The sequence below is a fragment of the Mixophyes fleayi genome, chromosome 1, assembly GCF_038048845.1.
Source record: "Mixophyes fleayi isolate aMixFle1 chromosome 1, aMixFle1.hap1, whole genome shotgun sequence".
In the NCBI taxonomy this organism is placed as follows: Eukaryota; Metazoa; Chordata; class Amphibia; order Anura; family Limnodynastidae; genus Mixophyes; species Mixophyes fleayi.
In genome coordinates, this window is record NC_134402.1 from 37497379 (window position 1) to 37513005 (window position 15627).

Below are 15627 nucleotides of genomic sequence, written 5' to 3' on the forward strand. Positions count from 1 at the left end.
AAAAAAAACCACTTACTGTCCAAAACAAATGTTTGTCTGTTAGAGCAAATAAATATTGAAATATATAAAAATGGAGACAGCTGCTCGGTGTACAAGTCTTTGAGGTGGCCAGGTGGCTAATGGGTCCTGATGACTATACGGTATGAATATGCATATCCTCATGATGTGTCTGCCCAGCAATGAACACGACCAGCATTCTGCACATTTTCACAGCGATATTTTTCCCCCGCCAAGACTGAGTGCTGTTACTGGTTCCAGAGAAAAAGGGGGTCATTTATGAATAGGGAAGGAGGGGTGCAAACTGTTGCCCATATATGTACCTATTTTTATTCCATGCACTTGCACAGATACAAATCTCTATTGCCACATTTGTAGTGTTTATGTGTGTACTTAATTAGAACTTTTAAAAGAGTAATTCATGAGAGTAAGGGGTTAATGATGCGTGAATATACTCAAAGCCCATAAGTGCGATCAGATACTGCTCCTAGAAGCTAAAACAATAATCTTGTCGGGCCTCACGTCTGTAAAAACCACTATGAGATGAACCAAATAGCTGAAGGAGCTAGCAACGGTACAGCATGTGTGGCCAACCTTAGGACAACTATGGGCAGCACGTTGGCTTAGTGGTTAGCACTTCTGTCTCACAGCACTGGGGTCTTGAGTTTAATTCCCGATCCTGGCTTTTTCTGTGTGGAGTTTGTTTGTTCTCCCTGTGTTTGCGTGGATTTCCTCCAGGTGCTCCGATTTCCTTCCACACTCCAAAAAACATACCAGTAGTTTATTTGGCTGCTATTAAGTTGACCTTAGCCTCTCTCGTTCTGGCTGTGTGTATGTTAGGGAATTTAGACTGTAAGCTCCAATGGGGCAGGGACTGATGTGAGTGATGTGAGTGAGTTCTCTGTACAGCGCTGCGGAATTAGTGGCGCTATATAAATAAATGATGATAAACTAGAAAGTTAAATGACTCATAGGGGTTTATTCATTAATTAGTGTTAAGGCTCTTTATCTTGTTCAGCCAACTTTTTAAAGGGTTAACGCACAGATTTTTACAACGTTAACCCAGTTTTCGTGTCAATCATACTTGCTCACTCTCTCAGAAAGTTTGAGAAACTCTCAAGTTCAAGGTAGGTCTCCAGAACTCGCCGGAAGAGCAGACCATTATCCTGCACCCTGCCTACTTCTTAGTGAAGAAGGCAGGATGGCACCTATGTGACACGGTTTGCTGTGAATCGCATCATTTTGGCCCCTCCCCTATGACGAAGCAAGGCGATAGCGACATTGCGTTGTGGGGGACGGGGACAAAATGATGTAATTTGCAGATACTTGCACTTCACCTGCCCTCCGGGATCTCCCACCGGAGAGGAAATTCAGTGACGAGGCAGTTTTGCCTGATACCTACGTTGCTTTAAGCCTCCTGTTCAGAATGCAATTCACCCCTGTTAATAACACACACACACACACACACACACATAACTTACCTCTTGGATGACATGTCTCACCAGGACAGGTACTTTTTGCTGTCTCACCGCCACGGTGAGACAAGGTTCATAAGTAGCGTCAAAATTACATATTTTTATCACTGCGATAAACAGAGATAAACGATGCTGATCAATTCTGAGTGGCCCTTAATATATATGCCCACTAGTCAAGAGACTCTTAAAAGGGAATAAATGCATTGAAAGTCCCAGAAATCTACCTTACTCTGATTTTATGATCTGGGACTTACACCAGTACCTCCTCCCTTGTGACATGTATCTTTGATGAGGGCCTCAAGCACCTTGTTTTGTGTTTCTATTAACAACACTACTGTGATCGAAGAAGAAGAAGCTTTAAAAGTTACATTTCTGTATACATTACTGTCTTTACGAACCACTTCCACAAAGAACTAACCTGAAAAATGTGAATTTTTGCCTTTGCAAATTGTTTTATTAAAGGAGAAAAAAATAAATTGACCGGCATATCTTTTGCTTGCTATTATCTTAAATGCATTCCATTTTACACATTGCTGACAGTAACTGCAGGCAGAAGACTGTGTTCCCTTACCCGCAGATACATTTGACTGCACACATAACAAATATTGCAGCTTAACAGAAGCTTTTAGCATTCTGCCTGAAATCCTCCGCACAGGCAGTACATCAAACAGACACATTTGGAGCTACAATTAAGCAATTAACTTCTGGTAAACAAAGTCGTAGATTGTCTGAAAATTCATATCAATGTGTGATTTGGGGGCCATGATTTATTTTTTTAGCAAAAAAATAATAAAAACGGAAAGTAAAAATAAAAAGATGAAACGCCTGCGAAAGACATTCTAAATACTTACAAGCTTGGTGCAAAAAGTAATCATGCGCTGTAACCCGTGGCAACCAGGTGTCAGCACTTCAGGGAGATTAACATGGTCCTGGAAAAAATTCTGCAAGTGACCTCATGTAGACGGATGAAGAAGTGGTTCCGATGACCTCTGTGATGCTTGTTGGGGGCAGGGATGACTTTCAAGGATCTATAATATAAATGCTTAGTGGCGTGTGTTAGTCTGTCTGTGTGTGTGTAAAAAATAAAACCAAGCTGCAGCGCCACCTGCTGGGCGGAGTTATACACTGACCTACTAAATTCTTGATGTGTGTGGAAAAAAAAATTCAGAAAGGGCTGAAATTTGGTATACTAAGATGTTTTTAATTTGTTAATTTAATTTGTTAATTGTTAAAAGTGTTTATAAAGATTTTAAAAAAATATATATATATTTCTTGAAGGAGAAGTGACAGTTGGGAGTGGTTGGTGGTTGCCGGGGGTGAGAGAGGGGAGTGGTTGGTGGTTGCCGGGGGTGACAGAGCGAGAGGAGTGTGATACTCAGGATCGCTGAGAGAGATCCCTGTGTCTGGATAGACATCTGGATAGATGTGGCGATGAAAATGAAGGATGAGGTGATGGAGAAGAATGATGAGGTGGTGACATGTGGACAAAACCACGTTAAAAAAGGGCGCTTACGTCGGGAAGTAACGCTCTTCCCATGAGGAGGCCTGGGCTATGGCCCAAATGCATGACAAGAACCTTTTTAACACCTTAAGTAGCTTGATTTGACTAGAATGCATGAGTATCATGCACGGGTTAACTTGTTAAAAATACATACATTTAAGTCAAACTGGGATTACCAGCACCAAGAATTTCAAAGCTACCGTTTTTGTTTACATTAAACGTAAATACCCGCATGTATGCGCCATGCTCAAAATGTACTGCAAGACAAAGCAGGTATTACATTGTCTTGAATGATAACGTGCACAATATTAGTGATAGATATACAATACAGAGACCACCAAACAATACAGAGACCATCCTAGCGACCAATGTACAATACAGAGAGCATCCTAATGACTCCCATACAATATATAGAGCTTCCTAATGACTCCCATACAAAACAGAGAGTTTCCTAATGACTCCCATACAATACAGAGAGCATTCTAGAGATTAACATGCAATACAGAGAGCACCCTAATGACTCCCATACAATACAGAGAGCACCCTAATGACTCCCATACAATACAGAGAGCATCCTAATGACTCCCATACAATACAGAGAGCATCCTAATGACTCCCATACAATACAGAGAGCATCCTAATGACTCAATACAGAGAGCATCCTAATGACTACCATACAATACAGAGAGCATCCTAATGACTCAATACAGAGAGCATCCTAATGACTACCATACAATACAGAGAGCATCTTAATGACTCCCATACAAAACAGAGAGTTTCCTAATGACTCCCATACAATACAGAGAGAATTCTAGAGATTTACATGCAATATATAGAGCTTCCTAATGACTCCCATACAAAACAGAGAGTTTCCTAATGACTCCCATACAATACAGAGAGCATTCTAGAGATTTACATGCAATATAGAGAGCATCCTAATGACTCCCATACAATACAGAGAGCATCCTAATGACTCCCATACAATACAGAGAGCATCCTAATGACTCAATACAGAGAGCATCCTAATGACTACCATACAATACAGATAGCATTCTAATGACTCCCATACAATACATAGAGCATCCTAATGACTCCCATACAATACAGAGAGCATTCTAGAGATTTACATGCAATATAGAGAGCATCCTAATGACTCCCATACAATACAGAGAGCATCCTAATGACTCAATACAGAGAGCATCCTAATGACTACCATACAATACAGATAGCATTCTAATGACTCAATACAGAGAGCATCCTAATGACTACCATACAATACAGATAGCATTCTAATGACTCCCATACAATACATAGAGCATCCTAATGACTCAATACAGAGAGCATCCTAATGACTCCCATACAATGCAGAGAGCATCCTAATGACTCCCATACAATACATAGAGCATCCTAATGACTCCCATACAATACATAGAGCATCCTAATGACTCAATACAGAGAGCATCCTAATGACTCCCATGCAATATATAGAGCATCCTAATGACTCCCATACAATACATAGAGCATCCTAATGACTCAATACAGAGAGCATCCTAATGACTCCCATGCAATATATAGAGCTTCCTAATGACTCCCATACAATACATAGAGCTTCCTAATGACCCACGTACAATATAGAGAGCATTCTAAAGATTTACATACAATATAGAGAGCATTCTAGAGATGTACATACAATACAGAGAGCATTCTAGAGATTTACATAATATACAGAGAGCATTCTAGAGATTTACATAATATACAGAGAGCACGCAAGTGGAATGGCCTTCGCTGACCACTTGACCACCAGAGTAACCACATCCCAGGGTCAAAAGCCGCAACCAAAATGTGCAAAATTTCGTGGAACGAGGAGAACACTCCGTGGAACGGTTTTACGCATTTCGTTCATCTCTACCAAAAAAACCCCTTATTTTCTAATAAACTCAGGATTCTCACAAAAGAATCAATGATATAATCTTGCTCATCATGGCAATATGTTATCAGGCTGTTGTTGAACTGGACATCAACTCCACGTGCAGTGTAATATGTGGGGATTTAAGAGAACTCCTTCAGGGTTAACCAATCTACAACTCTAACTATTAATGAATATTTAATGTAATAAATGCTGTGTATTTTCTCCGCTTTCTCTGACGCAAAGAATGATGTTGTGTCATCTGACATTCTAGAGAGATGGCTCCTGATTTGGCTCTTGGAAATGAGCCGGTTTCATATATTCAGTGATTTGAGCTAAGTGAGGGGAAGACTTTCAGGACGGTCCAGACACATGTAATTTGTTTGCAGATTAAGGGATAAGGCACAGAGAGACGGGGGAAATAAGTCAGGGGATTTATGCTATAAATGTACACTTGGTATAATTAGTTTGGTTTGCAATTAGACTTTAGGCAAGTTAGATATGTGTGAATTTGCAGCACTGGACGTCAGATACTCGGTAACATCTCTGAATTAACCAGCTCTTCGCTACCATTCAATTAAAACTCCCAAGTATTGTGCCACAACATGATCACCTTCATGTAATATTTTAATTTTAGAAAGTGTCTGGTGTCAGATTTAATAACACAACCCACAATGTAAATTCGAGTGCTTTTTATTATCAGCATACAGCCATTAAATGTGTTAAAACCCAGCTATACCATAGTATTATTGTCAAACATAATACTATATTGACTGGCTATTGTAATTCTGTATAATGAGGATTCATTCATTATGGCTGGGCTCCAGAAGTGCAGCCCAGCTATTAATAGGATGTGTTATCTTTTATTTATCTAATAATAGAACTTAATTACATTCCCGGAAACAGAAACGGATGGTGAGAAAATAGTGATGAGATTGTAAAAGATCTATTCGATACGTCTTTTATCTAAAGTATAAAGCTATAATAAAATATATCGCCACGGGAGGTAGATAGAATGCAGTTATTTAATGGGCCCTGTCCTTCATTATGATCAATTGTCCGCCATGTGATAATGACGTTTATTCTTTTTTGACTTGTAGTAAATCTTAAATGGTAATGATCAAAAATTGTGTCTCCAGAAAAAGGTAGAGGTCTTAAGGTAGCCTCAGTTAAAAGGTACGTGGTTTAATAAAACTGGGAACATGACCAGTCTCACACTGAGATAATAAATATCATGATATAGATTGGGAGGGGGGGGTGCTCTTGACTCATGGACCCCCTGCCAGAATGGGGCCAGGAAGAGTCACATTTGGTTTGTGGTCTTATGATCTCTTCAAATACTGTTCAGACATGAATCCAGTCTGTAGGACAGAGAGGCACCGTCGTGCTACCCAAAGAAAGCTTCAAATGTGAGGGTGTGAGTTCTAAATCATGTATGGCATTCTCTTCTAAGGTAGGTTTAGCTGCCTGATATATGGACACTACTTAGAGGGCTATTTAAGACAGAGAAGAAAGCCCAGTTTTCATGTGATTCAGTGCTTCATCCTATTTAAAAAGGCCCCTGGGCCTGTTAAGACTGGAGATGCTCACGCTCCGTTCCTCGAGAACCGAACACACCCGAACTTAGGGGATCAGAGCACCGAGCCGAGTCGGCTTGCTACTTTCGCGCACCCTCGGAATCGAAAACGAGGCAAAACATCATAGTTACGTCGTCGGATCTCGCAATTTTTTGATTCCTTTTTAAGATCCAACATAACGGTTTTGGGCCCAAGGACAATTCCATCTTGCACCACTTTTCTTTTCTGCCACTGCTGTGTGCCAATGTGTCCTAGATGTGCTAGGAACTGCCGTGTGTTTGTGTCATTGCTCTGTCGCTTACCATCCAGCCAGGTTGCTGCAGTCTTTGTCCCAAAGTGTATGAAAATAATATTGTGATCTGTGAGGTGGTCAAAATTGACTGCAAATGACTTGAATTAGTGTTATTGAGGTTAATAATAGTGTAGAAACAAAAAAAAAAGAGCAAAAATATGTGATTTTAGCATATTTTAGGATTTTAAAAAAAAAATCCAAAACCAAAACACACGAGGGTGGTTTTGCCAAAACCAAAACACGAAGCTAATCCAGATCCAAAACCAAAACCAGTTCACGGGGGTCAGTGAGCATCTCTAGTTAAGACTATAGCAGTCAATCACCAGTGATCGCTCTTGCTAGAGGTCTCTGGGCGAAGGATCCCCAGGCATATCACGGGGAAGCCTATTTGCCATGGACAAATAGGCGGTATTACATGTATCGCCAATCTTCTCCTATAGCTATCGTCATCTCAGGATGGCGGCGGCAGAGAGTCCTCCCCGGAAAAATGCTTTCTTATTTATATTTTAGCATTTTTCCTTAGTTAAAAACATTAAAACTATTTTATTTTTAATTTTTTTAGCATGTTTACTTTATTGTAATGGCTGATGACGCTTTTGGAGTCCACTTATCGCTGAGTAACTGCTGTACCGATGACACCTTCTCAGTAGATTTTTGTTATAGCAAACCAGCCCTACGGCCACTTGACGGTGAACAGGCCCTCTTAGGGAGCGTGGGTGTCTGAAGGTGAATTTCCCATTGAAGTTGTGTAAAAATTAAAAAAATTAAAGCGACTTTCTTGTCAGGAATTTTGAATAAAAAAATACAACAAACTGGAATTCGTGTCATATATTTTTTATGCTTTTATATCTGTTCATTTTCAGTTCCAGTTAATGAGGATCAATTAGGGAAGTTCTAAACAGCATCCTGCAAATTACTCCGTAAGAGGCTGTGGAAGTAATGACGGTGTTAATTTATCCCTTTCTTCCGGGTGTTCTTATAGAAGTTTCAGAGACCGCGGAAAGGTCAATATTAATAGGATTATTAAACTAAATATTTAAATAGAGAGCTAAAGAGACTCCATGTGCAAAATTCATTACAAAGTCATCATTTGAGAAATTTAAGGGAAATCAACTAAACGTAAGATCACGGGCTTTGATCTATATATCAAAGAAGAAAAACCTTTGTGGTGCCAAGAAAGGAGCTGACGGATATAAGACATCCAAACTAGCATTGGTTATATTTGAGGGGGTTATTCTAGGAGATAGAAGTGACAGGAGTGGTAGAGAGGTGCGAAGGACTCTTTGTCTCCCCCTTGCTGCAGTGAGAGGAGTAGCAGCCTTGTCTTTACATTGGGGAACTGTATTGTAGTAATGGTTTGTAGTAGAGCCATCTGTGAGGTGCTGCCCTGACCTTCATTCACTGGGAAGTGAAGTTGATCTATATCCATAAGGAAGACACTGAGCACTAACAGACAAAAAAATGTATCAACCTGCATCAAGGGTCAGGCCCAAATTTGAAGTCAGTATCATTAATACTGACAGCCCATTTTTCATAGTGATTAGCAGATCCCTATATTTAATCAGCCTAATTGTTAGCTCACACGGGTCTAGGTGGTACGCTCTGCATATACAGCACTTGCCGTTTTCAGACAGACACAACAGCCTGCAGGACACTTACAATACATATGTTCAATATAAAGTCCCTTCAAAACGCACAGTGAAAAAAGCAGTATTCAATTATCGGCACCTGTTAATAATAATAATAATAATAATAATAATAATAATCATTAAAAAAAAATTATTATTTTTTCATATTTTTTTACATGAAATACATTAATCAGGATGTTACTAATGTCTACTGTACATAAAATGCATTGTTACAATTCATTCTGAATGCACACACATGATCTAGCATGCGTACGCAACCGTCATCACTATCAATCAGCACTTACACATGACCTGTAGCTGGAGCAACTGATAATGATTGAAAAACATTAGCGATGCCCAAAGCTTGAATCTGGCGCTGCTGCGTGCACCAGAGCTTGGCGCACCCTTACTGTACATTAACTATGTGCATACAGCCCTTCTCTTCTTTGTCCCGCAAATGAAGCAGGTTGGCGTAAGTGTCCTTTGCGCTCAAAGATGAATTGCATATATTTGTGTTCTCTGGCATAGAGTTAGTTCCTGGGCATGCGCAGGACAATTTAACGCAAAATACCTCTCATATCGACATTTACATTCCTTAATGAATCAGACCCATAACGTCTAGCTATGCTACTGTAGTTCATTCAGCCTGAGGTGCATTCAACTGCAACCCACCATTAACACCAATAAGACTGGGGATTGTTGATTCCTTTGCGTTCACAATACCCTCCCAGCGATCGTGACAGCTACTTGCAAATTTCTTGCACTCATGGATCATCTAAGAGGGCACAATGAATGCCAGGGCCTGATTAAGGGTTCAGGCCTCCTTAGCTAATAATCCAGTAGCACCCATCGCCTTCCACAGCAGGCTAATATGTGGTAGGTAAGAATTACGTTGTCATTAATTTAAAACCTGATCTCTTTTACTGCAACCCCCACCAATTTTTATGTTCCCATGTTTTCAAAACTCTGCTTCATTGGCTTTTTATAAGGGTCACGGCAATCACTCATTTGTTTTTTTCCTTAATCTCAGAACTGTAGACCAGAACAGAGGCATGAACAAGATTTGACGGGAGAGAGCTGTTATACCTGTACCTGTCACCATCCTTGTCTCTCCTATCCGCTTACCCTCAAGTGCTCGCCCAAGGATGACTCATAGCCTTCATCCATGGGAATACATCAAGATTAATACCTTACTACAGTTCTTTCATGGTTTCTTTTTACTTTGGATAATAACTATTCTCTTATATTTTAAAATTAAATTCAGTTTATACCTATCCCTGTCACAATTTCGCACCCCCCCCAGCAATTTTGCGACCCCCCCCCCAAAAAAAGCCACGAGCCCTAGGCTGCAGCCTAGTCAGCCTATTGGGTAATCAGGCCCTGATGAATGCTGTGTGTACTGTGGGAGAATTCTCTATAGAGATCTGTAAGCATATCTGAGTAGCGCAGTGTGTGCTAAATAAATACCCTGGGCTAATACTGTGTGAAAGATGAACCATTTTATTATGTAACACACAGCATACAATAATAGCAAACATGTGACAATACCAGGGGGTTCACCAGACTGGAAACCATACACTCCTATTCCTCACCAGTGTCTTTGTGTGAGTCACTTTAATGCCTATTCCTGTCTGCCAAGCCTGGTACGGACTGAGATTGATGTACTCCTGCTTTTTGCGGGCCAACAAAGAAAAGCACATTCCATGGAGACTTCATGATAACCGCACAGGCACGATCCTGAAGTTGTGACTCCTAGTCAGCCTTTGCTGCAGCACTCTCTCCCTGCACCCTTTGTCTGTTCTATCAAGGTCTCTTTTTTTAGCAGGGGCTGCCTTGGACTTTCCCCAGTCTTCAGCTCATTTGTAAACGCCCCCACTTTTGGAATGTCTGATCAAGATAGCATTTTCTCTGCTGCCTAAGCAAAGTCTAAATAACATGGGATTCTTTGCGTGTAGATTCTCTCTTACAAAATGCCAATATCGCAATACAATTACTGCATTACAAAACTAATAACACGGATAACATCATGCTTATAAACCATACCTGGCATATTTTAAGACTATATAATAGACATATGTGCATACATGGTAGACATAATATAATCCAAGCAATATTAAACACAGTTTTGAAAAATGGGAAGGGGGGTCCAGCAGACTAAACACCTGTTTTCCAGATCCTAGCACCCCTATTTCGTCATATTGTGCATGATTCAAAATTACATTTATTTTGCATTCACCATGAGGTTGAATGTAGTTCAGGCGACAGCGCACAGGAAACAGTCCAGCAAATGCGTTTATCAGAACTATCTTAAACTGCATAGAATATTATTACCGAAAACGTATGTGCCTGGTGAAGCAATTTAATGTAAGGTTTTATAATCCACAGAGACCCATTGTCAGGCGGACAAAAACAGTTATGAATTCCATTTATGTAAAGCATTTTTTAAACATGTGTTTGCAGTTGTCATAATTTTCCGCACATATGAAAATAATTGTGGCCGTGAGTCAACACAGCCCGAGGATCACAGAGAAATAAACTGGCAGTTTATCAGGAACAGAAGGCCGTAACTTGCCAGATCCTGGCCCTACCATGCCAGTCCCTTCTCCCTCTATACCTGTATCTCACATTCAATGTTTAAGCTCCCAGCATTCCACAGCATGGACTGCTGCTGTCAATGTTCTGCATGGAACACTGGAAAATCCCCATGACATGGAATAATGGGCAGCGTCAGGGGAACAAGCAATGAAAGGCGTGCTATAGTCTGTTCAGTCTTAAAATATACTATACTCTTAGGAGTAGAAGTGAATTTACTGTCTGACACTGGGATTAAGCAGCAATCTCAGTCACTCTGAGAATCCGGTAACCAACACTTCCGAAGTGTTGTAGGACAGTTCCGTGGTTTTAAGATATGTTCTTCAGATGGGTGTCCTGGACTATGTTGTCCAATATTGAACAACTGTAAAGTATAGCTTGTCTTGGCACACTAACGTTACCATTTAATAAAGGTGGGTATTTAGCACAGCTAGGAAATTATTACATATATGTCTAATAGGCTTGTAAGTGCATTAAGATCACTTCTAATAGTCTGGTCATGCTGGGTAGGTGGAATGGACTATGTCTATGTAGATATAACATGATATAATATAACTGTATTAGGTTCAGTTCTCAAGTCATATTAGGTAGATGAAAAGACCTGTGTCTGTAAAATGTGTAGTACAATTGTATTATGATCAAGATCACTAGTTAGGTCATGTTGGGGGTGTAGAGTCCTATTCTATGCCTGTGCCCACTGGAATACAATTGCATTATGATCATTTTCAGTGATCAGGTGATGTTCTAGAAATCACACCAATAGCAGAAAGTGGTAAGAATGACACGTGAAGTAACATGAAACTAGGTATAATATAAGCCCAGACAGGCCTAGTATGAATATATATATATATTAAAATAATTATCAAAGAATCAACATTTTATAGAAGGCAGAATTCATACTCTATATACTATATATACAAACTCTATATGAATACCATGATTAAATAATAAAACAAACTTGTATTACAACATAAAGCAACAGCAGATTGGAGGATCAAATAATTTTTGGTAATAAATACAAGATATCAAACTCAATCTCTGTATCAAACAACCACATGGAACTCCAACAAGTCCCAGATAACAGATGTTTAGATGTATAGAACTATATCCACTTTTTCTTATATAGCTAGTACTCTTTTTTTCTGTGTTAATGTTCTGGAAATATAGCCTATATAGATACAGTATGTAACAGAATAATAGTATAATTGTGTCCATTGATCAACACATGTTGGGGGTGTAGTGTCCGATATCTGCATAAAGTATACTGTGTAGTGTATAATAGAATTATTTCATGATCATATCCAGTGGTCAGGTCAGATATAGTGTCCTATTGTGACAGCATATGATTGAGTCTAGTCTAGTCTTATGTCTAAATACACTCCATAAGATAATCTCCAAACAATTTGAAATATCTGTTCTCCAATAAAATTCTTCTTCTCTCTCTCTTTCCTATCTATACCCTACAACATTTGTACAGAATTACATGACAGTGACAATACTCTAAGGAGCCAATGTAATTCCTAGCAATGTCCAGCAGAGGGCCTCTGGAACGATCGCGGGTGCGCTCTTGCGGATTTTGCCTTGCACCCCAATGAGGTGCTCAGGAACCGTAGTAAATGTGTGCAGCCGAGCATTACTAGGAATTGAATCAGCCCCTAAGACTCATTCTGCACTTTGTAGATAGTGAAGTATCTCCTACCTCCATAGAGAGCTCTCCAGAACCTTGCCCATATCAGCGTGATAGTACTTAGTCAGTATCAGGATAACCTGTAAAGAAGAGACAGAGAGAGATCTTAGGATAACTATATCAAAAATAGTCAACAATCCACGTTACATGTTACCTATCATGTTATCCACTGGATAAGTGTCATTCCTAAATTCACAGAGGACTGTAATTGAAATTCAAATGAATATATTGCACAATACTACAGGCAACTTTAGAATTCTATGTAATTTGTATTTATTGATGAGCGCATATTTATAACAAATACAATTTTCAAAAATATTTTTTTACCAGTTTTATTATTGCGACAACTATTACAGTAGCACTTGCAGGATTTTATATATAGCTCTTTAGCTGCTGATACTTCCACTGCTGCCTTGGAAGGGGAAGAGAGCGGGATTAGCTTGAATCACCCCAATTCAAAAGGTATTGTCCGAAAGATGAAACCCGCAATAACGCTTATGACCACCTAGTGGCGCTGCAAAGCATTTCCATTATCAAATTAAATATGTATTTTTAATGATCTTTATAGACATCACTAAGACAGGATTTGTATATACATTAGTTGAGTGAACATTAGTACTATTATTGGAAACACAATAACTCATACCTTATTCCAAACTAAACACAACTTGAATACAGTGCTCTGTAGTATAAGAATAAGAATAAGAATAAGAATACGGATAAGAATAAGAATAAGAATAGGAATAGGGGGCCTTATTCATCAAGGTACGCAAACTCATGTTTCATACTTTGAGTGACGCAAACCCTTATATTTGCGTTGGAGTTTGAGAATGAGTTGACTTTGAGTGCCGTATCTGCTCTGTTTGCGCTGCGTATGTGGTGTTTTACATAGCTCAAGTCCCATTTAGCAGATGCGTATGAGTTTGCATATCTTGATGAATCAGGCCCAGGAATAGGAATAGGAATAGGAATAAGAATAAGGATAAGGATAGGAATAGGAATAGGAATAAGGATAAGGATAAGGATAGGAATAGGAATAAGGATAAGGATAAGGATAAGAATAAGTATAATGATAAGGGGCCTGATTCATTAAGGATCTTAAATGAAGATGATCCTTATTTCAGTCTCCTGGACAAAACCATGTTACAATGGAAGGGGTGCAAATGTGTGTTCTGTTTTGAAGAAGGGTTAAACACTAACTGTTTTTTTCATGTAACACACAAAAACTTGATAGCTTATTTGTACACTGGAATTTAAAGTTGATATGTGTGTGTTACATGAAAAAACAGTTAGTATTTAACTTATGTGCAAAACAGAACACACATTTCCACCCCTTGCATTGTAACATGGTTTTGTCCAGGAGACTGAAATAAGGATCCTCTTCATTTAAGATCCTTAATGAATCAGGCCCTAGAATTGTAGTAGTCAACAACAGAGGAGGTGCAGCATAGAGATTAATAGATGTCTGTGTTGTACTATTTCTCTAGGAGCTTTCTGGAGAAATCATTCATGTGGATGAGCCCTGGGGGAATGGCATTAATTACATTTTTCTGTAATTCCTCATTCTACTTTACCATTTACATAAGGAATCCCCCCACCTCCCACCACAAATCTGCACTTGCCCCTGGCCTCATAATAAGGAGCTGACTAGTCACTTTTCACTGTGCAGCAAACACCAGATAACTGTGCTATCAATGTGTTAGTTCATATATTTCCCTATAGCCTAGAAAGCCTGATTCTGGCCATACATCTTGCAGTCTATTCATTTGGCCTGATCGCAACTCACATTAAGAGCCAAATTTAGTACTAATAACGGTAATCCAATGAGATCAGCCTAGATATGGTAATGGTTACAGTAATCATTGTCCACAGTATTCCTAAGTGAAATATCTTGTTTTTTATAAGTCACATATATTACATGGAATATTTCACATGTTCTGTTAAATGTCCAATTAAAGGCTATATAATTAGTTTATGTATACCAAGATTTTTTTGCATTTATACAAGAATGAAAAGTAACTGCCAAACTTATTTTTTGTTTGCAGTTTGCCAGGTAATTACAGTAACAATGTCACGTATTATGGAGGTGATAGATGCATTAGATTTTTCAGACTTTTAAGCTACACACATTCGCAAAAGCAATTGTGCTGTTTATACAAGTCCTGCCCCACAATATTGTACATGTCACAGTGTCCAGTAAATAACTAAATACCTAAGAATGGGAAGGTTAGTACTCATAAACTGCTCGCCAGATGTATGTAATAAACAGGTCATTTGGAGGAATTACAGACACCTAAAGAACCCCATTGATTCTAAATTAGGTGCGGAACAGAGTTTAGTTCCACACTATAAAAAACTTTCACCATATAGTGATGAGGAACATACTACTACTACTAATAATAATAATGTACTATTATGTAAAATATTCACATATTGGAGTCTTTTATTATTATGTGAAAAGCCTAAACTCCAATTTTCGCCGTAGAAAGGCACGTTTTTTTTGCTTTATTCAATTTCTCTGGTGTTATCCCAGTTTTTGCGGATTAAATATTGTCAATTTATTAAGATGGATTGTTTTATCCTGAAAAGCCTACTCCATCTGTGGCAGCTAGAGAAAAGAATGAGCGCTCTGCCCCTCCGTCCTGTCTTCAATATTAGCTTATAGGAATAGCAGAGACAGACACTGTGTACAAGAAATAAGTGGGGTTGTATCCCGGCAGGTGGAAGAGAGGCAGTGGTGCACGCAGGGGGGGTTTCTGAGTCTCTAGAAACCCCCCCCCCTGCGCTAACTAAGTGGCCACTGTCCTATACAGCAGCCGCGGCGCTGTCAAAGAAGCATCCGCGGCGGTGCTGTATTGTATACAGCACCGCCGCAGACGCTTCTTAGACAGCGCCGCGGCTGCTGTATAGGACAGCGCTGGCGAAACGGAGCTGCTGCGCATGCGCAGCAGCTCTCTCTCGGGTTTTTTTTT

The 15627-nt window shown here is 39.4% G+C and overlaps 1 protein-coding gene across 2 annotated transcripts in view; it reads right to left on the reverse strand.

The window, feature by feature from the left end:
* SORCS2 (sortilin related VPS10 domain containing receptor 2) overlaps positions 1 to 15627 on the reverse strand; it is a 761685-nt gene that overhangs the window by 526217 nt on the left and 219841 nt on the right. For both annotated transcript variants that reach the window (XM_075194428.1, XM_075194425.1), the window contains exon 2: positions 12668 to 12735. In XM_075194428.1, the coding sequence (XP_075050529.1) occupies positions 12668 to 12735 (68 nt within the window). The remainder of the gene's footprint in view (positions 1 to 12667; positions 12736 to 15627) is intronic.